This window comes from Paramisgurnus dabryanus, chromosome 9 (genome assembly GCF_030506205.2).
Source record: "Paramisgurnus dabryanus chromosome 9, PD_genome_1.1, whole genome shotgun sequence".
NCBI classification, from domain to species: Eukaryota; Metazoa; Chordata; class Actinopteri; order Cypriniformes; family Cobitidae; genus Paramisgurnus; species Paramisgurnus dabryanus.
In genome coordinates this window covers 26,653,074-26,677,104 of record NC_133345.1, presented here as the reverse complement: position 1 = coordinate 26,677,104, position 24,031 = coordinate 26,653,074, and the positions used below count along the sequence as shown (strand labels likewise).

General features: G+C 34.8%; 2 protein-coding genes across 2 annotated transcripts in view; both read left to right on the top strand.

Annotated features, from left to right (window-relative positions):
- lrriq1 (leucine-rich repeats and IQ motif containing 1) overlaps positions 1-9,176 on the top strand; it is a 31,651-nt gene extending 22,475 nt beyond the window's left edge. The window contains exons 22-25 of the mRNA XM_065278728.2: positions 3,696-3,825; positions 3,993-4,053; positions 4,305-4,425; positions 7,272-9,176. Of these exons, the coding sequence (XP_065134800.2) occupies positions 3,696-3,825; positions 3,993-4,053; positions 4,305-4,425; positions 7,272-7,405 (446 nt within the window). The 3' untranslated portion in view covers positions 7,406-9,176. The remainder of the gene's footprint in view (positions 1-3,695; positions 3,826-3,992; positions 4,054-4,304; positions 4,426-7,271) is intronic.
- A 2,721-nt stretch (positions 9,177-11,897) lies between these two features.
- Positions 11,898-17,277, top strand: alx1 (ALX homeobox 1). The gene is made up of 4 exons (XM_073815686.1): positions 11,898-12,445; positions 13,191-13,483; positions 13,778-13,906; positions 16,551-17,277. Exons 1-4 carry the CDS (start codon positions 12,241-12,243, stop codon positions 16,887-16,889), a joined length of 966 nt encoding a protein of 321 aa, XP_073671787.1. The 5' UTR covers positions 11,898-12,240; the 3' UTR covers positions 16,890-17,277.
- Positions 17,278-24,031: the final 6,754 nt, after the last annotated feature.

Genomic DNA, 24,031 nt, shown 5'->3' with positions numbered 1-24,031 from the left:
GTGAGGTTGGGGTGGGCTATTGGGGTTGTGTTGCTGGTGCCTTCCGCAGGTCAGAAGAGGGGTAGAGCAGGTAGCCTAACACAACCCCACTCCCAAGACACACTGAGCCCATTAAAGTGCCATGCCATGATAGCCTGCCCATAGTGATCTTCCACTTCTCTACATGCATATTGCTTATAGTTTTACAATTCTGTGTGATGCTTTCCTAAATGCAGTGTTTCAGATATTTCAGAATTGTTGTTACTTCGAGTCTTCACTGCTTTCCGGTGCTTGATTTACATCATGTGTGCTGTTTTTCCAGTCCTCATATCTTCTTGGCACTGTATATCTCCTTATGTAAATTGTGTTTTTGGTTTGCATGGGTTTCTTTGAAAACTAGCAGACATTTTTTACATTTCAATTCATGCATTTGGCAGATGCTTTTATCCAAAGAGTCTTACATTGCATTTTATGAGTACGTGTTCTCCCTGGGACTTGAACCCACAATCATTTGAACTGCTAATGCAATACTCTCCCAAATGGAACACAACTGGCATCTGTCTAATACAACAATATTATTTATATACAACATATAAATTCATCTAGCATTAGCAGTTTGGTTATGTTTTCTGTTGTTATTTTTCCCTCTTCATGTGGTTTGAATTTTTTATTATCATCCATTGAAGATGGAAAGTTAAACTTCATGACATTTTTCCTTTTGTGTAGTAGTAAGGGCCATGCCATTTTTTTTACTTTAGTAAAATACATCTCAGTTTAGAATCTCAGTCAAGTATGATCAGACCCCTTCATAGATTTTTTTTCCCGTTTAGTTTTGATCGCCCTTGGGTTATGTCAGTTTGATAAGAATGACAAGCCCTTTATAAACTTTGAAAAAGAGTTTTTGGCATGTGTTTGTGTATGTGTGTGTGTTGACCGCTGATTGACCGCCTGTGGTCTGCTCTCTGGAGGTGAAGGTTTGACCCAGGGTAAAGGAAAGTGGGAGACAGAACCTCACGATAAAAGACCTGACCTCTCTCTTTGAGTCTGCTCAGAAAACTCCCAAACAATCAAAGCCCCATGGGTATGTCTCATAGACACACACACACACACACACACACACACACACACACACACACACACACACGCGCGCGCACACACACGCATTCTGGTTTCCATGTTTTGTGGGGACATTCCATAGACGTAATGCATTTTATACTGTACAAACTGTATATTCTATTCCCCTTACCTACCCCATTCCCTAACCCCAACCCTCACACAAAACGTTCTGATACTTTACATTCTCAAGAAACATCATTCTGTTTGATTTATAAGCTTGTTTCCTCATGGGGACATCAAAATGTCCCCACAAGGTCACAAAAACACTGGTATTCCTATCTTTGTGGGGACAATTGGTCCCCACAACGTGATAATTACCAGGTACACACACACACACACACACACACACACACACACACAAACAAACACACACACAAACAAACACACGAGTGTGTTTTATGAGTGTGTGTGCATAATGGTGACTTCATTGTGATGAAATAGTTTAGGCATTTTGTAGATCAAATTCCAGTTTAGTATGTTAGACACAAAAATAACTGGAAAGTGTGTGGATATTTGATAACATGAGATGGAATTAATATATCTTGTAATATATTTAATATTTAAAAGGTTGGCATTGATAGATCGGATTAAAATGAACCCTTACATATCTGATGGCTCGAGTCATTTAAGCATTTCTCCATAGACATCATTTTAAGATTTACACTGAAAGCATCCATAATTAATCTTTATCGGCATTTGTTGTATTATTTTAGTCCTGTGAATTTAATATGGTTGTGGGATTATCAGGGTAATTTTGACAGGCTTGACCTTGTCTTAGTGCCTCAGTACTGGTATGAAAGAAGAACAGGATTTGTTTAAAAATACCTGCACAGTGACCTTAAAGGAACCACTTTGACCTGGTTCATCGAACCGACCCCCAGCAGTTTAGTTCTGTTGGCCTGACCCCCCATGAAAGAACCGATTCTCTTACTGCTGTCACCACCATAGATGCACTACACGGCCTAATGTACTTAAGAGCCCATCTAACAGGCTTGACTCCTGGGCCCCCTGATGTCCTGAGGGTGGGATAGATGGGGGATGCAGGCTACTGGACACTAGAAGTACATGTTTAACCTCTGTGTTACCACTGCAGGTCCTTACCTGGGTAGTGTATACTATCGGCTTTAGTAAAATAGTCATTTTTTATTACATTCTTAATATGCACCCTTTGATCATCAAATTTAAATACTTTCTGAATCATTCAAAAGAACTATAATAATATTTTAAGTATTTATTCATTTTCAGCTTCAAATAGGATTTCTCTGTTTTTTATACACTGCTGTTTATATTTTTGCAAATTATTGCAAAACTCTATATAAAGCTTATATATATTTTTTTATTTAAGGGCCATTTACATGTAAGATGCAAAAGCATGTCTAGTTTAATATGACACCTTTTGTTTATAATATAAATTTACTAAATTATATATATGTGTATATATATGTTTTTCATGTGAGCTGCTTTAAAACAACGCAGCATTGTAAAAAAGCACTTTATAAATACATTTGACTGACTAATATTCATATATACATAAGAAATAATTGTAACACTTTACAATAAGGTTGTATTAGTAAACATTAAATGCATTAATACCTACCATTAACAAGCAATATAGGTTTTCAGCATTTATTTATTCTTATTAATTTTAGTTCCTGTCATTACAGTTATTCATGTTAGTTCATAGTGCCTTAACTAATGTTAACAGTTTAAAGGTTTGATTTGAATAATATACCATAAAGTGCTAACTTGAACATAAACCAAGATTAATAAGTGCTGTAGAAGTATACAGGTAGTATTAACTATTTGTTAACAAAGACAACTTTTTATAAAGTGTTACAGAAATAATAAGAAGCCTTTGTGTAATACTTATGTTTTATATTTATTTATTGCATTAATGCAATGTGCAAACGACAGCATAGACATTGTTTGAATGTACTAAACATATTGAAAGTAAACTCATACTTGCTGTGAATACAGTACAATAGTTGCATTTTATAGCATGCTTCAGAGCCAGCAAATGTGGATTGAGTTTTTTCGTTTTCGTGTGCAGCCCTTGGGGAGGAGTTAATCGCTTGACATTTTTAGTGGATTTTCAATTAACCCATGACAACTGTAACCCATAAACCTTGTCTGCTCTTGACTTTCTGGCAAAACCATGAAAATGACTTAAATAAATGGCTCATTAGTTCCAGCACTTGGCCGTCAGAAGTCGTTATCAATTCTTGCTAGTCTCTGCTGAGAGCGTGTGTTTATTTTAAATTAGGTCTTTTTGGTGACGCGTATCGACAATGTCTATAAATGTTCCTACTTAACAACACATTTGGTTTATTTATTGCGCAGTAGAAGTAACATGTGTTATCTAACCTATAGCATGCTATTATTATGCTGCTCTCAGCCATCCAAATAAACGTTTTACTTGCTTTTAATGTGCTGCATTACAGGCTGGTAAAATTTTAAATGTTTCTTTTTTGCATCTCTTGGTGCATATTAGGACTTTTCTGGGCAAACAATTGAAGTTAATGTTTATAAATGTTTATTCTTGTATTAAAAATAATTGTATATTTTTAGATGATTTATGTCTTGGTTTGTTTCAAGTGCAGTTCATCAAGTAAAAAATGAATTTCACAATGCACCGAAGGCAGAGGAACCACTATTTAACAAGGAGAGAACCTACCAGAGGCGCCACGAGCACGCAGTTCATCCTCACACAATCGCTGCCGTCTTAGGACGGTAATATGCTATTCACCCTTTAGTTTTGGGAAGTAATGACAAAGACAAAAATGATCTAATTACTAAAAATACTGATCCTTGATAATGGTGACCCGTAAATTCTGGTACTCTATATACATATATTCTATGGTTTAAATGCTTTGTTAACTTGTTCAATGATTTTCTAGGAATCATTTCCTGCCTGAGATTGACCATGAAATTCGTAATGGTGGGAGAGTACAGCTTGTGGTAAAAACTGTTATTTGGCTTTTCTGTACTTAACCCTTACACAACAATAAAGACAAAATACTTTAATTTTTTATTAAAATGTATTAAATCACTTTATTAAAGTGATACTCATGAATATTTATAAGAATATAATTGTTTGCTATTACTGCTGTTGCGTATGTGAGGTGTGTGTGTATATATATATATATATATATATATATATATATATATGTTTGTGTGTAATTTTTGTGTACCTGCTTATATTTTCTCAGGCCAGTGCTGGCAGCAGGGGTGGTGTAGATTCAGGAGCTAAGTTTTGTGTGGACCCCGTTGGTGTCTCTCCACCTTTTAACAAACAAACTCGGGCTCGGAGACATTCAAATGAACATGCAAGTGAGTCTCAAAAAAGTGATCTTTTGATAATTACCACCATGAAAAAATTTCATATGCAAAGAGTTTTTGTTATTATTTACATGAGTGTTGCGTAAAAGTGCTGCTTATGCAGACCATTTGCTTTCAAAGCTTATTATATTTCAAGTATCGATTGAATGATAGAAGAAAGGTTACGAAGTACAAAAACTTCCCATTAACATTAAAAACATGTGTTTCCATATCTTTGCCCTCAGTGTTGATAATATCACAAAAGCCACAGAGAGCAACAAACAATACTCTCCTTCCCACTGTAATTAATACACATCAGCATGTTTTTTCGATGTAATTTTTGCCTACATTTTAGATTTCACTCTGACCACTGTTTATTAATACCTTAAGAAATGTTAAAAACACAATTATTTAAAAAAAAAACGGTGGGCTTCACACATTATTGTGAATTTAAAGCCTATTAGTCAGGTGCCAAATCAAATACTGCACTGCAAAGAGGGTGACACTGTGTGTGCGACATATACATTTCATATATATATTTCATTTCATTTATTTATTTATTTAATATAAATAATGGTAATAATGTACATCAAGTTAACAGGCAATAGTAAGTGTCTGTGTGTGCTTAAATGGTATTTGCTTTGTGGATATGTGTGTTTTAAATGCAGGTATGCATTAACATATTTACATGCGTGTAACAATTTGCACGTGCGTATAATTGTTTAGCACACAAGTGCCAGGGTCGATTAGGGGACAAGGCAAAAAATCTCTCTTTCAGCAGGACATGGCCAGCGAGACTAAATAAGTGCAAGCTCTGCCACACACACACACACTCACCTTGCCGTGACAATGATGCTAGTGATTGACATAAGCAGGGCTTAGCACATTGAAAACAGTAATACAGGAATGAAGGCTTTCACTGTTTCTGTAATGAAGCTAAATTGGAGTCTGATGATGATTTGAAAATGAAATCCACGAGGGTACTGACAGGCTCACAGACTGACTGAGTGACTGACTGTCTAAATAACTTAAATCTCTCTTTAAGAGATATTTATAGGTGATTTATTGGAGTAAAGTTTAGCAGGACAAATACATTATAATGTCGTTTCTCTTCAGATCACAGCTTTTATCATGCATTTTTGTTCCAAGATTTATTTCAAGATCATTCATTTTATGGTCCGCATGCAAAATTCATTATTGTTTGGTATTGCTTTGACTGCATGAGTCAAGGTTTTTGTTTTATGACATTTCTGACTTTTATTTCTGACATATACTCTTAGATCGATAGATGGATAGAGAGACAGAGAGAGAAATTAACCATTTAATTTATTCAATTTGTTTTTTCCAATTAATGTAAATTGTCAATTTATGCTAAAAATGTAACATATTAAAAGGATTCATAAAATGCTAGCCATAAAAATATGAGAAAGTATTTTCCATTTGACTCGTTTTTCTTTTACAATTTTTTTTACATTTTTATTTTATATATAATTATATAAGTATATATGTAGAAATTAAACCGTGAATAAAAAAAGCTTATTTTACTGATATCATAAAATTATAACTATTATGCCTAGAAAAATTTATGTTAATAGTTCGAAAAAAATATATATTCCCATAATTCTGTAGAAATTACAGTATTACTGGGTATTACTGGCAACTAGCTGCCAGTAAGTTACTGTAGATTTTACATTTATGTTATTTACTGGCAACAGTTTGTTCAAAGTTAAATGAACATGAAATATTTTCATTCTTTATCTTCTACAGTAAGTTACCAGCAACCAGCTGCATAATTACAGCAAATTTTTTACAGTATTAGCTTGTCTGTTGTTTATCAACTAATATAATATTTCATTTCCCAGTACCTCACAGGCCTCTTGTTATTTGAATTGAATCAGTGTGAGTCATTAAGTCACAGGCTCGAAGTTGACGGGCATAGTTGTACGTTAAATTTCGAAACAAAATCCACAAGTAGTACTTTGCTTTAATGCAACAAGATACCCTGGGCGCAGCCTGTTTAGGGAGCCATAAACGTTTTCATTGTGTATAGAGGAAATCCCAGTGCCTCATTTTTGCCCCCTTTTATAGGTAATGGGAACAAAATGGCTGAAAACAAGTTGTTTGGTCACAGCGGTTAAGCGAGTGTGTGGCCGTTTTATTAAGTATCGACCCGCAGAACTCGAGCAACAACATGCGTCTCTTTTAATATAAACGTCTGGGGTTTGAAGTGTAATTAATATCCATCAGAGGCCGACATTACATTTTTCTAAGCTTACCCAGCGGAGGCAAAGACTAACAAACAACAAAGACTAATTTTGTCAAAACATAATGTTTATAAAATTTATTGAATTTGTAATGGGCTCGGAAAGAGAAAAGGCTTTCCGTCCAGCACTAACTTGATTTGTTATGAAATAAAAATGATCAATCGTTTTCTGAATGGAGTAATATACCATATTGTAAAATTGTAGTTTGCGTATGGTGCACAGCAGAGTCTATCAAGATCCCCCCGTCTTTCCGACTTGCTTTAAATGACTCCTTTCCGAGTGTAGCCGTGGCTTTAACACGTGGAAAGGATCAGGCACAGAAAAAAGCTTGCTTTGTTCTCTGTGTTTAAAAAGAACTGTGCTTAACTCACTCTGAAATAGACAAGTTGGATTGACCATATAGCATCGGATAAGGATTATGATTCCCTGCTGGGATATCTATACCAACAATACTTCTATACCATGGCTCTATTATGTGTGGATGTTCACATTCGTCCATGAGCTTTGACAAGGAGATACAAAACTTCAGTCAGAAAGTATTTTATTTATTTATCCATGTACATTAGCATTGAAATATTGTTGTTGTCTTAACAGAAACAGAAGTCCCATCACCCGACAGAGTCGGTTCAGCTCCAGTCCCAAAAGAACGCATCTCATTTCGGGACATCCCAGTCCAGAATAGCGGAGGTTGGGGTGGAGGAAAGAAGAGGACTCATCTTAACAAGTAAAAAGACGACTATCAGCTTGTGCACTGAGATAATATTGATCCAGTTCGTTCTTTTATTTTCACCTTCATATTTGTGGCCATGTATACGTCCAGGGTGTGATGGATGCCTTGTTGATGTAAGCCCTTAACAAGACTTACAATGCCCATTTGATCTCAAGTGAAATTCCTTTCAGCTGCTGTTTTTACTAAAATCCAGCTTCCTCTCCTCCAAATGAATTAGAGGCAATGGATGAGATATAGCCCAAATATCTGCAGGCGGTCACAGGATACGTTTTGCTTTCAAGTATCACTCCATTTAACGTAAGCACTGCGAGTCATGGAATGGGTGGAAACCATTTAAAAATGACATGCTTAATATGCGGACAATGACAGCCAATAGAAATCAGCTCATTCCTGTTTTAATTCGCTTTGGTGTTTTTTTTGTTATTTGCTTGTATTGAGAATTTTCTTAATATACATTAATATAGGTATTACTTCAAAGATGAACAATTACTTTGTTTAATTTTCCATCACAAACATTCATTTTGTAACTGATTTGATAAAATGCTAAAAGCACAATTCTGATATTTACGCAAACATGTGTTTTTCTTAGCGTTAGTATCAGATATAGCGATAGCTGAGTTTGTATATTTTAATTTGGACATCAAAAGCTGACTTTCACAAACAGTGGTTGGAAAGGAACTTTTTTGGCACAAGCTTGGTGTTTTTATGCCTAGAAATGATCAAATAAAAAATGTCTTATTAGTGGGAGTTTTGGCAGCGTGTATAGGCAGGCCATAGGTCTCCGACTCGTAATGCAAAGACCCTGGTTGAACTCTGTGTAGCCTACTGTAAACATACGTGTGTTAATATATATGAACACTGAAATAGAATCAAATTTGAACATTTTCAACAGTACGATTACAGACAAACAGATAGACGTGCCTTGTTAGATTAACATTACCTTTCCAAGTTTCCACTTTTGCTAAAGCTCAAAAAAGCAAACTTAGTTCACAGAGTGAATGCCAGTGGGTAATTCGTGCCAGTTGTTACCCACAGCAAACGCAGGCAAACCATAAGAGATTATCTTGCCAGCATGAGCTGATCTGTGCAGGGTTAGAAAGACCTTTTAGAGGTCTATAAAACCTATTGGTTTGTTTATGTTTGTTGTATTTAACTACCCAGGAACACATTTTAAAGTAAGAAAGTTTGCATTGACTTAATTCTTCACACTAAAGTGAATCGGCTTTTCAAACCAGATTTCATTCAGAAAGCGTGTGCATCTCGCCTGACCCGAGCAGCTGTATCTCAGCAGCTGCCTGTGGCCGAACCGTTTATTATGATTTTAGTTACTTAAGTGACTGCAAAGGCGTACGCATACAAACCGAGTTGACACGCTCAGGCTAACCTCTGACCTTTACCAGAGATTCATTCTGTCTATAGTACATACAGTAAGAGAGATACAGTGAGAGACAATAAACATGTGCATGGTCTGCACTTAGTTTTCCCAACTTTCCAAACTTGTTCACATACAACTTTCCAGTGTATGTGAACAAACAAATTTACATTAAACAATGGTTTGAAAGTTCCCAGCTTGCACTGCAGCATGTTAAATTATATGGTTAATAGATTACTGTTTTATTGTTATGCTGCTGTTGTTGCTACAGTAGTAACCATGTAGTTTTTTTAATAAATTATGTTTGATGATTTTCACCATGATTGAGGTTTGTGTGTTAATGGGATAGTTCACCCAAAAATGAAAATTACTCCATAATGTACTCGCCCTCAAGCCATCCTCGCTGTATATGATTATTTTTAATCAGACAAACACAATCGGAGTTATATTGGAAAATGTCCTGGCCACTACATCTCATATGCTACGTCTTAGATCAGTGGTTTTCAAACTGGGGGCCGCGAGATGGGGCCAGGGGGGCCCCAGTTTTATGACATTTTATCAAATACATTAATTTATCATAAATTCTGTGTAATTAAACCTAAAAAAATAAGGCTACTAACCAAAATCACTACTTTTTTTGTATAATTTAATGTTTTTTATTTATTAAAACAGTTCTTTGTCACAAATTTTCTTTTGGGGGCCATGAAGGAATGCACCGTACACAAGGGGGGCCGCATGCTGAAAAAGTTTGGGAACCACTGTCTTAGATCATACACTGGAAATGCACTCTCTTGTGTTACTGGAAGCTAGTTATTTTAGTTTGTAAAGTTTTAAATATTGATATTTGTGTTACAAAATCGATTTCCCCTAGAAGGCCTTTATTAACCCCCTGGAGCCGTATGGATTACTTTTGTATTGAGGTTTAATTGCATGACAAAATGTTGTAATCAGTGACACAATATTATAGCACGTTCTAGCACAATGTTGCCAGTAGTTATTTGACAAATGTTTTATCTTACTTAAATTGAGTTTGTATATAATATAATAATAATAAAGTAAAATAAACACTTTATTTTCAGCAGGGTGCTCTAGTCAACTTTATTGGCAAAATAAGACAATCATCATCGGATGAACTTAAAGTAGGCTAAACATTACAAAAATTTAGATTATTCAAATTCTTGCTCCATCAGATTGCCTTTTCTCCCCTCAACTTCTCTTTTACAGTGTATATTAAATTATACACAAATGTGGAAAAGCCTGTTTTGTTTTTTGGGCAGCTAAGGGAATGATCTTGTGTGACAGTTTAATATGACCCTGCCTGTGAAAACCCAGCTAAAATCATTTTTTTGTGATTTTTCTGTTTCCAACTGATCATACAAAGAACTTTTGTGAAAATATAACCTTAATGATTGAAATCAAACTTTGATACTTATCTCATAATTAGATTATGAGACTTTAGCCTGGTTTTCACAGGCAGGATCACAAATGTTTAGTTAATGTAAACTTTAATTTTCACACATCCATGTTTTATTTGATAGATTTTGAGATGATGTATGTTCTTAACTGAGTGAAATTAGGCCATAAGTCAACTTTTTTCCCCAGACAAAATTTCAACAAACCACACAGAATTTCTCACATTTTCCCCTCAGCAAGAGCCCAAGTATAAGGTCATTTCAGACCCTTAATAAGAAACCCCCCTGCTACTTAAGAGCACTCCTATTTATTTTCATTTTTTCAGGAGTGGCACCATCAAGCCCCTAGCATTGAAAGTGACCCTTAGATATGACTAGCCTGGCAGGTGGTATGAATTGCTGGCAGAGAGGAGAGAGCATCTCTATGTGTGATCTTTTGAGTGAGGGTGGTATCGGATGACGCCTTTCCTGTTTTAAATAAACGTTCAGGTGGTCTCAAAATCATTTTTGGTGCTTATCTTATATTCTGCCTTTAAAAAAGATGGGACATGGTGATCGGCCTCGTGCTCGCGGTACATGTCACAATATTAATTCACTTCGGGAGTTAATAAATTTTTATTACCCATATGTGAAATTGCGGTTATCCGTCTATGCGGGTTATAGTTTGTCAAAAGAGAAGTAAATAATAAAATAACTAAAAGTAGCGCAATAAAGAATGTGACCCTGTCTGTGAAATCCAAGCTAAAGTCTCATAATCTAATTGGGAGATTCGGACCAATAAAGTTTTTTTTCTCGTTTATTTTACATTGATTTCAATCTTTGACATGGTCGTCAATATTAAAGATATCAAGGTTAAATTTTCACACAATTTTTTACATTATTTAAGATGATTTTATGAAGAAAAAAACTATTTGAGAAAAAATGACTTAAACTGTGTTTAACAGACTGGGTCACATATAGTTTTTATTAATATTAATTTGCTTTAAGGCCCGTTTTATTGCGCTTGTAAGGCTAAAAATAATGCTTTGTTAAAAATAAGACCGCTAATTTAAAAAAAATCTGTAAAACTCTAAATTAAACATGCTTGTAGGATTTGAATGTGCAATAATCTAAAGAGTAGTTTTTAAAAGTGTTAAAACATATTTACCGACTATAAACTATTCAGGTAACGGTGTTTCTTTTCAACGAAATAGTGAGTTGATATTATTTGTCTCATGATGGATATATGTAACGGTTTTTAATTTTATTAGATCTATAAATTATGCAGGAAGATATGCAGTTATATAACATTTTTTTCCACGTTTTATAGCCAATCCCTGTACAAATAGCCTATATAAATGTACTTGTTTGATTTCATAGTTCGGTGTTCAAAGTAAATCGAACTTTTCGTAATATTTTGTATATGTAAAACTGCATCATAATATTTATAATAGATTATTTTCCAAATAATTTTGATACATGCTGTATAACAGAACAATTAATAGTAACCTGTCAAAGTATAAAGGACTAGTAACAAATAATAGAACTAGGAATTGTTAAATAAACTTTTTTTTTAATAAAAAAATATTTTTTTTATTGCTTTTACATTATGCAAAGATGTATTTACATCTGAACTGTTTTTAAAACTAACTTAATTAATTTTTATCTTTATTGTTAAGTGTTATTATTTTATATATAACTGGTTTATAACTTTTCCAAACGCACATTAACCACTCTGATTAATATGTAAAATAATATCTTAAAATACAAATACGTTAAACGCGAAAGCAAATGCAAATGTTTTATTTCGGGTCATTGCAGAGTTTCATTAATCTTATTTATTGTGAAAGTTTGCGTGGGTGGAGTTTCACCTTCTCCATATTCAGAAGTTGGGTGGATGCTTGAAGCTCCCTCTGTATGCAGTATAAAGAGTGGCTCTCGGTCTCTTTAAGACAAGACAAATTAACGGATTGTGAAAATAATTGGCTCCATTGCTTACATTTTTGACATCACTGAAACATTAATGGTGTCCTTTGATGCGCTGTATGCTTGACACGAGGCCAGAGGACCATGATGGAATATTTGAGCGACAAGTTTGCATTGAAAAGTCAAGCGATTAAAGGCAGCGATTACTACATGGACCAAGTCATGGAGACTTTAGACAATGTGCAATACTACAACAAGACATCACCGAAATGCGTTCAGGCCTTCACAATGCAGAACAACGATCACCACAACACGATGGACAGGTCCTCTCCATGTGACAACCAAAACAGTAAGTGTGCCTTTTAAAATAAATAAATAAATGTTACGTGTGACAGAATAAATATTTCAGTAGCCAACTAATAAAATACTAAACGTTTGTGACGTTAAACGTGAAGTCGTTTTTTAACTAAATTGTTATTTAGTTTTCTGCTTTGCTGCTTTCAATAAATTGTAAGTGGATAAATATAATAATATAATAATATTAAAAATGTTAAATGCTCGAGTCGATTTGATTTGGATACAAACGTATAAATTAATAAATGTAAATATGAAATGTCAGATTATAAATGTGTATGAATAGGGTATTTATGACTTATAGAACTATATTTATATATAGACATATAGTCTATGATTCGCTTTGATTTCAAACTTGTTTGTCCTTAAAATGTTCTTTTAAATTATTTTAACAAAAATTCTCTAGTAGGGTAAAACATTATACTTGTTTGTGATTTTAAATTTGATTACATTTTAATTCACAAGTCATTCACCAAAAATATATAATAAGTCACACATCAGTGATTCATGCTCATTTAAAGACGACTATGCAAATATATAAGTGTGTCAAAAGTTTTTTTTTCCTAAACTAACGGGATGTATATGGATATGTTGTGGATTTTATATCTAAAAGGTTTTCGTTTATTGGTAATGGTATTGTAAATTACAATTCATAATGTAAATGAATGAAAGGGTTACCATTATATACATCTTAAGGGACATATAAAGTTATATAATATCTATGATAATTCTCACTGTAGACGTGAATTACTGCGCTCCTAAAACTGAGGACAGCGCTCTTCACCCCATGGAAAACTGCTGCAATATTCGAGGCTCGCCGGCCACAACCGGACCAGAGAAAAACGACTTAGAAGAGATCGGTGAAAAATGCGACAGTAATGTGTCGAGCAGCAAAAAGAGACGCCATCGCACAACATTCACGAGTGCTCAACTCGAGGAACTAGAGAAAGTCTTTCAGAAAACTCATTATCCAGATGTGTATGTGAGAGAACAGCTGGCCATGAGAACTGAACTCACCGAGGCTCGAGTACAGGTAGGCCGAAATTAAACTCAATATGTGTACATACAATTTCTTTTTTTTCATTCGTGTGATTAAAATATAGGCCACTATGTGGCATTTTTTTTACAGTAGCCTAATTGAGTTGTCAGCCTTTTCGTACTTTAGCGTAATTACATATCATTGTGCATTTGTGCTTGCATCAGGAAACGTTTCTAACACTGGTCACGATTTATTAACTTCACATCATATAATCACATAATTAATTGTGGCTTTGCAATTACAACCCAACTGACAAACAACAAATGATAAGTCGTTCTTTCTTTGCAGGTGTGGTTTCAGAACAGAAGAGCTAAATGGAGGAAGAGAGAAAGATACGGACAGATTCAGCAGGCCAAAAGTCATTTCGCAGCGACGTACGACATTTCAATGCTTCCCAGGACAGACAGCTACTCACAGGTAACTCAGACTCTTTATTCGACCTTATTTATATATATCTCATGTGGCTTAGCCTATTTGGTAAAGGTCATTTGGTTCGATCCATAAATCACACATATTGATAATATTAACATAGCATCATGATAATAATTGCCAAATGCATACATTTTAATAAAAATGAGTGATAGATATGTAATTTTATTATAATTATTATTTTTTATTCTAGCCAGCCAAACGCAAATGTAGACCTAGAAACTACACTTTGATGCGTGCAAACTTTCTTAAATGTGTTAAATGAGAATATTATAAGTGTTATTACACTGCAAAAAAGATGTAATCAAAAAGTCTTGACAACATGTTTTTTCATGACTTCAAATAATCAAATATTGAATCAAACATTTGTAACAGTTTAATCTTATAGCAACTTAACTTATCACTAAACTCTTAAAAATAAAGGTTCTGCACAATGCCATAGAATAAATATTTTTGGTTAAATGGAAGAATGCTTTAAAAAATTGCTGTATAGTTATGCAGCTGTTTGCCAGTAACTTACTGTAGATTTAGATGTATTTTATTTACTGGCAACAGTTTGTTAAATGAACATTAAACATGAACAAGTATTTGTCTTTAAAGAATAAAACTACACTGTAAAAATACTTTGCTGCCTTAAATTATTTTGTTAAATCAACTCAGATTTACAAGTCATGTCAACAAAGAAGAGTTGTCACAACTTATAAAATATAGTTGAGAAAGTCAACTTAATTTTTATGAGTTATAACAACTCACCTGTAGTTATAACAACTCATCTCTAATTAAGATAAATAATAGTAAGTTGTAATGACTTGTAAATCCGATTTGATTCAACAAAACATTTTAAGTCAGCAAAGTATTTTTACAGTGTATAAAATAACAGCCTCATGCAAAGCATTCTGGAATCCTCATCAACATTTTTCATTTTTTTCCTTCAGATTTTGTTTACCAGAATGCTTTGCATCAGGCTGTTATTTTAGTTTTTTTTTTGGTTTTATTGGGTAAAGACAAAGACTTCTTAATGTTTAATTTTCATTTATTTTTAAACAAACTGTTGCCAGTAAAGAACATAAATTTAAATCTATGGTAAGTTACTGGCAAACAGCTGCCAGTAATCCTGTAATTTCTACAGAATAAAAAAACCTTTTTGTTTCATCAAATGTTCTTTGTGGTGAAAAACGATTATTCAGATTAATCGTTTAATCGTTTAAATTATTCAGAAGACGGTAAAAAAATAAATTATTATTTAAAGAACCTTGGTTCTTCAATGAGCCTAAAATGGTTCTTCTATATATGGCATCGCTGTAAAGTACTTTTTATTTTGAAAAGTCTAGTCAAGATTTAAAATAGTGAGCTGAAATAGCCAATTCAGTTACACTTAAAAATTAAAGGTTGCTAAAATATCTTATGGTATATATTAGATATTTTAAAAGATCATTTGAGGTGTCAGGGCAATGTAAATAAATATAGCATATATATAAATATATTGTATATATTACATAATATAAGACTCTGAGCAGTCACATTTCTGCGTACACATTCACAGATAAATTTGGTCATCATTGCTTTAAGCCTTTTGACTGGTGTGGCCAAAAGTAAAGCCGCAAAAGAAGTCACGGTAACTGACAAAAGTTGTTGCTAGAGAGGAGATGAAGATTAAGATGACACCGCGGGACCTCAATTTCCTTTATCCGAGTGTAGATTCCACAGGGCTTGTATTTTTCACCCATGTGTTTTTCATAGTCACATAAAAAATCTTTGCCTTAATATGAGATTATGGCAGGTCCTTATTACACTGCACTCTAAAAACAAACGGTGCTATATAGCACCAAAAGTGGTTCTTTGCTCGTAATCATAGAAGAACCGTTTTTAGTGCCATTTAGCACCGGTGAAGCACCTGTGTAGAACCATATAGTGCTATGTAGAACCAAATGTGGTGCTATATGGCCCCTATATGGTTCTACACAGGTGCTTCACCGGTTCTTCACCGGTGCTATATGGCACTAAAAACGGTTCTTCTATGGTTACGATTCAAATCAACAGTTTTGGTGCTATATAGCACCGTTTGTTTTTTTAAAGTGTGGGCATGCTAAAGAGAGCTAGGGTGCTAACCAAGACTGGAGGGCCTGTGTTTATATCCACGATGTGTACAGTACCGTCAACTTTATTATTTTTGTGGTGAACATAAATGCGTTTTTGTGGTCTACAGGGTTTGTTTTTAAAAGGCTCGTCTGGATTTCCTTTAAAGTCTTGGACATAAATGCCACTTTATTTTAATTTAGACTGAGGTCATATCTGATATGATGTCACTTGTTTAGCAGGAAAAAAATTCCCAGGCAGACTAAAGTGCATAGATTTTAAAATTGAATAAGCTTTCCGAATCTAGATCTGTGTACTGTACAGTATGTTTAAAAATTTCCAAACATTTAGACTTTTAATTTTTTTAAGTCTTTCGTTTCTATGATTTCCTTCTCATGTTGAAGACTGTTGTGTCTTTTCATTCCTTTTTAAATTTTAGACATATGCTTAAATATCTAGACAATACTTTTCTCCATAGTTTAAATCTCATTAGCATTTGGTATGATTTATGTATACAGATACAGACTTTCTTTAATCACCTTTTCATATCCCACAGATTCCCAACAACTTGTGGACGGGCCCTGCTCCGGGGAGCTCTGTAGTCTCTTCCTGCATGATCCCACGAGGGTCCCCTCCATGTGTGACGTCCCCCTACCCCCACTCACCCCGAGCCAGTGAACACGGTTACGTGGGATTCCCCAATCACCAACAAAATCAGTTTGGAGTTAATCATGTGTCCCTTAACAACTTCTTTGCCGATTCACTTCTGGCTTCTTCACCAAACAGTCACGCCGCGTTTGAGACCAAACCGGAGTTTGAAAGGCGCTCCTCCAGCATTGCTGTATTGCGGATGAAGGCTAAGGAACACGCAGCCAACATATCTTGGGCTATGTGAACTCTGAATTTATTTTTAAAATGCTGATCTAAATGACTTCCCAAATAAAGACACTAACTTTTTAGCTAAGAGTCAGAGGCTGGCCCGAGGAGAAAATAAAGCAGTGTGTTAAATATTAATTCTCTTTTTTGTTGTTTTAAAAAAGATGTCAGCAATAATATACTTGAAACAACAAAGATGCCAGCAATTATCATAGACTATGCATTCATTCGAAAGTTTGAGCTTTTTGTTTTCAAAAACCCTTAAACTCTTAATAATACAGCAATTTTAATCATTTTGTCTTAGGAGCTCTTGTTGTGAATATGAGGAGCGCATAGCTCAACAGTATTATGCTCTCACGACTTACAGAGATATTGTGACTGACATACTAAAACTATGTCTGTGCTTTGCAGCAAAGCTGTATATTGCTCTTTAGCTGTGGATAGTCTGCACTGTGCCACATGCGTATGATAATTTATGGTAATAAAAGTTCATTCAAGATTTTCAAAAGTGTACTTATTTAATTTACTTGATACAAAGCTATTTTAGAGCACACTGGCCATCAGGCAAGATTTAAACCCGCAATAGTGTTATAGAAAAATTAAATCATATCAACACATATTTTTGTGTTACTTTAACTTAACAAATTAAGTTAAACAATTTCAACTTGTTTTTCTAAGTTACTGTTTGCCAACTTATCACAAGTAAAAAAAATGGAATTGACTTGCATAATTAAATTGTTTAAACTTCATGCTGGCAATTCACGAGGTAACTAATTTCTTAACAAGCAATACTAATAATTTAAGCATCAATATCAGCCTTGGCTTGTTGGGCTTGGATCTACTCTTTGTGTTATTTATGACCTCATTTAAAGACAATAAAGAAACATAATGATTTCTCCTTGGAGAAGAGCACAATTATGACAAATTGTCCCATTTAGTCATCTGTTTAAGGCTTTTGGCAAATATATAACATCTTTAAAAATCTAAGCTCTTTCATTGTTGCATTAAAATGTGGTCATATGCTATAATATAAAAAAAAAATTCTGCAAAAATAAACCACAGTGTAAAAATAAAATGAATTATTTCATGATCATTATCAAATTTTAAAGAAGCATTTTTACTTGTATCTGAATACAATTGAATTGATTGTAAAGCAAATTAATAATTGAAGTGTTACAGTTTAAAACTATACACACTTGTACAAGTGTAAATCTTACAAAACTTATAGCTACCCTTAACATATAAATGTCTTATTTATAAATATCATCTTAAAGAATTAGTACATTTTCTTAAAAAAATCCAGATAATTTACTCACCACCATGTCATCCAAAATGTTGATGTCTTTCTTTGTTCAGTCGAGAAGAAATTATGTTTTTTGAGGAAAACATTCCAGGATTTTTCTAATTTTAATGGACCCCAACACATAACAGTTTTAATGCAATTTAAAATTGCAGTTTCAAAGAACTCTAAACGATCCCAAACGAGGCATAAGGGTCTTATCTACTGAAATCCACAACTTCTCTTCTTCCTCCGGCTGTGTGACGAGCCAGCGCGACCTCACGTAATTGCGTAATGTGTAATTACGTGTAATCTTAGCATCTACACTGTAAAAAAATTATCAATGTGATAAATCATGACAATATATATATATATTACATTCTTTACATTGCAATTTAAACTTTTTTATTAGTTAGAGCAACGCATTACTGCAATGACAGAAGTCGTCCCCTTAAAAAAGTCATCTATGTACAGTGACATTTAGGTAACTCTGAGGTACAAATATGTATCTTCCTTAAAGTGTTTTCAACATTTTAAATAATAAGTTGAAAGTACTTTTAAAGACAATTTGAATATACTATTTTCAAATTTAAGGCAATGTGTTTGGTCATTATTTCTGCTGTGGTCACTGGTTCACTCATTCCCCATTATGGAAAGCTTCAGTGCTACCCTGCTTTCACTTTAAGACTGATGGTGCAGCACATGTGAGGCAGAAGATCCTAGCACACGTTGTTGCAGATGAGATTCATCAGCAGACCGAATGGGTTTGACCCTCTAGGGTGAGTCATGGTCATTAATAAAGACCCTCACACGTTTGGGGGAGTACACCATGCGAAGGAGACAAATCTCTCTTCTGCCCCGTTCTGTAGCCCTGCACTTAGGGGGAGAAAATTACTTTAGTAAATGTTACTGACTGCAAAAAGTATCACTGATTAACAATTTATGAGAAAACTTACCCACACAGTTTAAAGAAAAAGATAGACACATGCATGCACAAACAAGAAACTATTTCACTTTGTTCACAGCAGGCATACATTTGCAGAAAGATATTTTGAAGATAAGCTGGCGAAAGTGACAGTAAAATAAAAACAAGGCCCACAGGACTTTGTGTGGAAAACTGACATGACGCCTCATGTCCAGCAATTACGCCCTGACTTTATATGGCTCCGCTCCAGATGACTCGTAGATTTGCCATGCCCTGTATCCTTGATAGACATTTTTGGCCGCACTCTCCATTCAGTACAATGTGGTCTTTATAATTACGGCATGCAAGTAAACACATTTAGTAGGCTTGTGTATTTCCTATAGATGGCTTATCCAGTCCTGCGTAGCAACAGAAGCGGCTGATGCTGTAGCAACAGAAATAGCCAGATGTTGGATGTGTCATAACACTGTCGAACTGTAATTCTTGACTTTTATATTTTTATTTGTACATTTAATTTGAAGGTTTTACTGTCACAAATATTTCAATGATCAGTTCCATCATCCATTTTATCTCCCTTTGGGCCAGAATAATGATTTTCTGTGATATGATCCACATTTTGGGTCACTATGTACAAAGAGTGCATATTAGTACCTCAGAGGTACATTCAATTCAATTCAATTTTATTTATATAGCGCTTTTCACAAAAGTCAATTGTTTCAAAGCAGCTTTACATAAATAGAAGCAGTGAAAAGCACAGAAAAACGACAGATAGCACAACAAAATACATGATAGCATGAGCAGTTAAATTTGCTGTGGCTATGACTCAATATTATAAGTGCACGTATTACTAAAGCAACGTATAGAAGAGGAAGCTAGGTAAAGCCCAAAAAGGCTGCCTCCCCGGGGTGAAAAACCCCCTAGGAGAAAAAAAAAAAAAAAAAACCCCGGGCTTTTATCCGAGGAAAAATAAGTCCTAGGAGGGAAAAACCCTTGGGAGAACGGAAATGGAGATTTAGCGGAGATTAAGCGGTTATGCCGGTGATCGTTGGTCAGGCATCAGCTGGGCATAACGTTGAAGGACGGCCAGTAGATCAGAGGAGTGCCGACTTTCACATCTACCGGGACTGGGTCTGTTTGTCTCGTTGTCCTCGGGTCGAGGACGAGACAGGGAGAGAAAAACAAAATCGTATTAGCGTAGCGGCCGTTCATATGTATTGAAGTGTCACACAGTGATGTGGTTTAACTCAGCTTAGTTCCAGACAGACTAAATATTGCGGCATAATTATGTTATCCACAGTTGAGGATTTAGCAAATTGGGGGCCCAATGCGAGGGTATATATGGTAAATAAGGGTCACCTTCCGATCTTTAAGAGAAAATTAAACCTGACGACCCGTTTGACTTGTTGGTACCAAAGAGTGCATATTAGTACCTTAACCATATTGGTAATTAAATGGGACCTTTTTGAACAGCATCGCCTGAGTGACAGCTTCAGACCATTTTTTGTGAGTAGGGAGTCGTCTAGGACACTTATGGCTCTATGAGCACACGCTGCTCTTTGCTTATCTTTTTCACACTCGTTGTTTACTTTCCATACATTCGCCACATCCTCTGATGGGCATTTCAGCTGGGCCTCATCATTCAGAAAAACCCCCAGCATTCAGTGGGTCCTGATGTTAGACCCTTGCCGAGTGAGGGGCCGGCGATCGCTCTTCCTGCCAGTATGGTTATGTATGTTCAGTAGGAGCAGTGGTGCTGGAGTCGGCCTTATGTGATTAATGAAAGAATTCCCTGAATCGACTCTACGGCATGAAAAAAGAAGTCCCGTGAGTTATTGTGTGTGAGGTGATTTTTTTATTACCTTTTCACACAGCGTTTGCCTGTTTTTGAGAGCAAAATAAAGTCATATAGATCAGGGAGTGAAGTCGTAATGGTGGGTTGTATGATTAATGTAAATACTAGCAAACAGTAATGAGGCCTTAAAGGGACACTTCACTTTTTTTTTGAAAATATGCTCATTTTCCAGCTCCCCTAGAGTTAAACATTTGATTCTTACCGTTTTGGAATCGATTCAGCTGATCTCCGGGTCTGGCGCTTGCACTTTTAGCATAGCTTAGCATAAACCATAGATTAGACCATTAGCATCGCGCTAAAAAATAACCAAAGAGTTTCGATATATTTTTTATTAAAAACTTCTGTAGTTACATCGTGTACTAAGACAGACAGAAAAAAGACTTTTATTACAAATAAATATTATCTTTTACAATATTAAATATTACAATGGATTTGCTGCCGTAACATGGCTGCAGGAGGCGCAATGATATTACGCAACGCATAAAAATGTCTATGTTTTAATAGCAGGGGACTATTTTTGATCACTACGTAATATCATTGCCCCTCCTACAGCCATGTTATGGCAGCAAAGTCTTTGATTATAACACCAAAATGAGAGTAAAGTTCCTAGCCATATCTGCCTAGAAAATCACAACTTTTAATTTTCAGTCGGTCTTAGTACACGATGTAACTACAGAAGAGTCAAGTTTTAAATAGGAAAAATATCGAAACTCTTTGGTTATTTTTTAGCGCAATGCTAATGGTCTAATCAGATTCAATGGACTATGCTAAGCTATGCTAAAAGTGGTACAGACAGACCCGGAGATCAGCTGAATGGATTCCAAAACGGTAAAAATCAAATGTTAACTCTAGAGGAGCTGGAAAATGAGCATATTTAAAAAAAGTGGAGTGTTCCTTTAAAAACAATTGGATGAAAAGTGATACAAAATTTAGTTTAAAAAATGTTTTGCTTTAATAGAGATCAAAAACTTGTTTTGAGATTGTATTAAAATATTAAATGTAGTATTAACATTTTGTGACTCTGTAAAAACCCAGCCAAAATCCTTTTTTGTGATTTGCTGTTTTCTACATAAAATCATCCTGTATAGTGTAAAGTGGTGGTTCTCAAACTGGGGGCCGTGAGATGGTGCCAGGGGTGCCCCAGTTTCATGTTATTTTATAAAATACATTAATTTATCATAAATTTTGTGTAATTAAACCTCAGAAAAATAAGGCTACCAACCAACAACACTACGTTGTATAATAATTTTTTTAATTAAAATGTTAAAGGAATAGTCTACCCTTTTGCCATATTAAACTATATTATTAACTCAACTTAGACAAATTAATAAATATCTATCTTTTTTCAATGCGTGCACTGTACTGCGCGTCGTGAATGTGTTAGCATTTAGCCTATAGTCCCATTCATTCCTATGGTACCAAACAGGGAAGCCACCAAACACTTCCTTGTTTTCCCTATTTAAAGACTGTTACATGAGGAGTTATACCAGTAAGTATGGTGCCACAAAAGAAAACTTTTTTTTGGTACCATAGGAATGAATGGGGCTAGGCTAAATTCTAACACATTCACAATGCGCTGTACAGTGCACGCATTGAAAAAAGATAGATATGTATTAATTCGTCTAAGTTGAGTTAGTAACATAGTTTAATATGGCAAAAAGGTAGACTATTCCTTTAAGTTTTAGAATGTTTTCCGTCATACTTTTTTTTGGGGGGGGGCACACACTGAAAAGTTTGAGAACCACTGATGTAAAGAACATTCTGTGGAAATATAACCTTGATATCTTTAATAACGATTGAGTAATGTCATGTCAAAGATTAAAATCAAACATTAATGCACCTAATCTCATTGTTAAATTATGAGACTTTCATTTGGATTTCATAGACAGGGTCACAACATGTTTTCATAACTTTTAAATTTTATAATAAAGTCATCCATGACTCGAGATCAGATTGGTAATTCAGTATAATGGAGTGAGAGTTGTACATTTTGTTCATCCTTTTTAAACACAGAACACATTATTTACACCCTTATAAACACAAAACGTCGTAGTAATGGATTCTGGACAATCTGTGTTCAACAGGCCTTTCATTCATAATTCATTGAAGCTAATGAGTCATTGTGTGATTGTCAGTGTTGACGTTTAAAGTGCTCATGAATAATCAGATGTGGCGGCACCCCACTAGGATAACAGTGTTTACTAATGCCAAGACAAACAGGGGCAATAAACAGATCAATTAACCATCAGAGACAAACAAACTGAAACAACAAAAATAACCTGTGACGTAGACTTGACTCAATTTAATATGGTATATTAAATAATACACCTCTAATACAGATCTATGTTTAGTCATACTGTGCATTAATTGTGTATGTGTAATTACACTCAATGTTTGATTCCTCTTGTAACATTATAACCAATGAAAAAGAAGGTCTAAAAATAATTATTATGACATGCAGTTTGATTTTAGTCTCAAAATAAGACATCGATTGCTCACTTCAGTGCAGTGTATTTCTATTCAAGCAATTCAAAATCACATAAACCATTAAGTTAACCCAACATGAGACTGTCTGTGAAATCCAGGATAAAGTTTTTAAAATATGACATTAGCAGCATCAATGTGATTTCATCTTTGACATGGCTTACTCAGTCAATATTAAAGATATCAATGTTATACCCAGAATGTTCTTTACATTATGCAGGGTTTTCACACACTGAGTCCAACCTTTTTGAAGCCACCTCACAAAAATCCACAAGCGCATACAGCATCAGATGACAAACGTCTCTGGTGACTCCCAGCAGGAGAAATCACCTCTGAAGCTCAGCACTAAAGCCCTCAATCTTCATCTTCTGCATTGGCTCATCTCTATCTTTACCTAAATAAACCATGACTCTTAAATAACACTTCATTTGAGGCACCAGCAGAGCTTCTCTTTAAGCTGTTGTAGGATGAGCTGATAATGTTTAAGTTCGAAATTTAACAATACGTGTATTTAAGAGACCAAACAATCTTGTTTTTTTCTGTTGGCCATGATACTGGAGTTGACTAATTAACCCCTTCAGTTCTGATTTTTGAACCACAAAACATGTGATGTCCATTCCA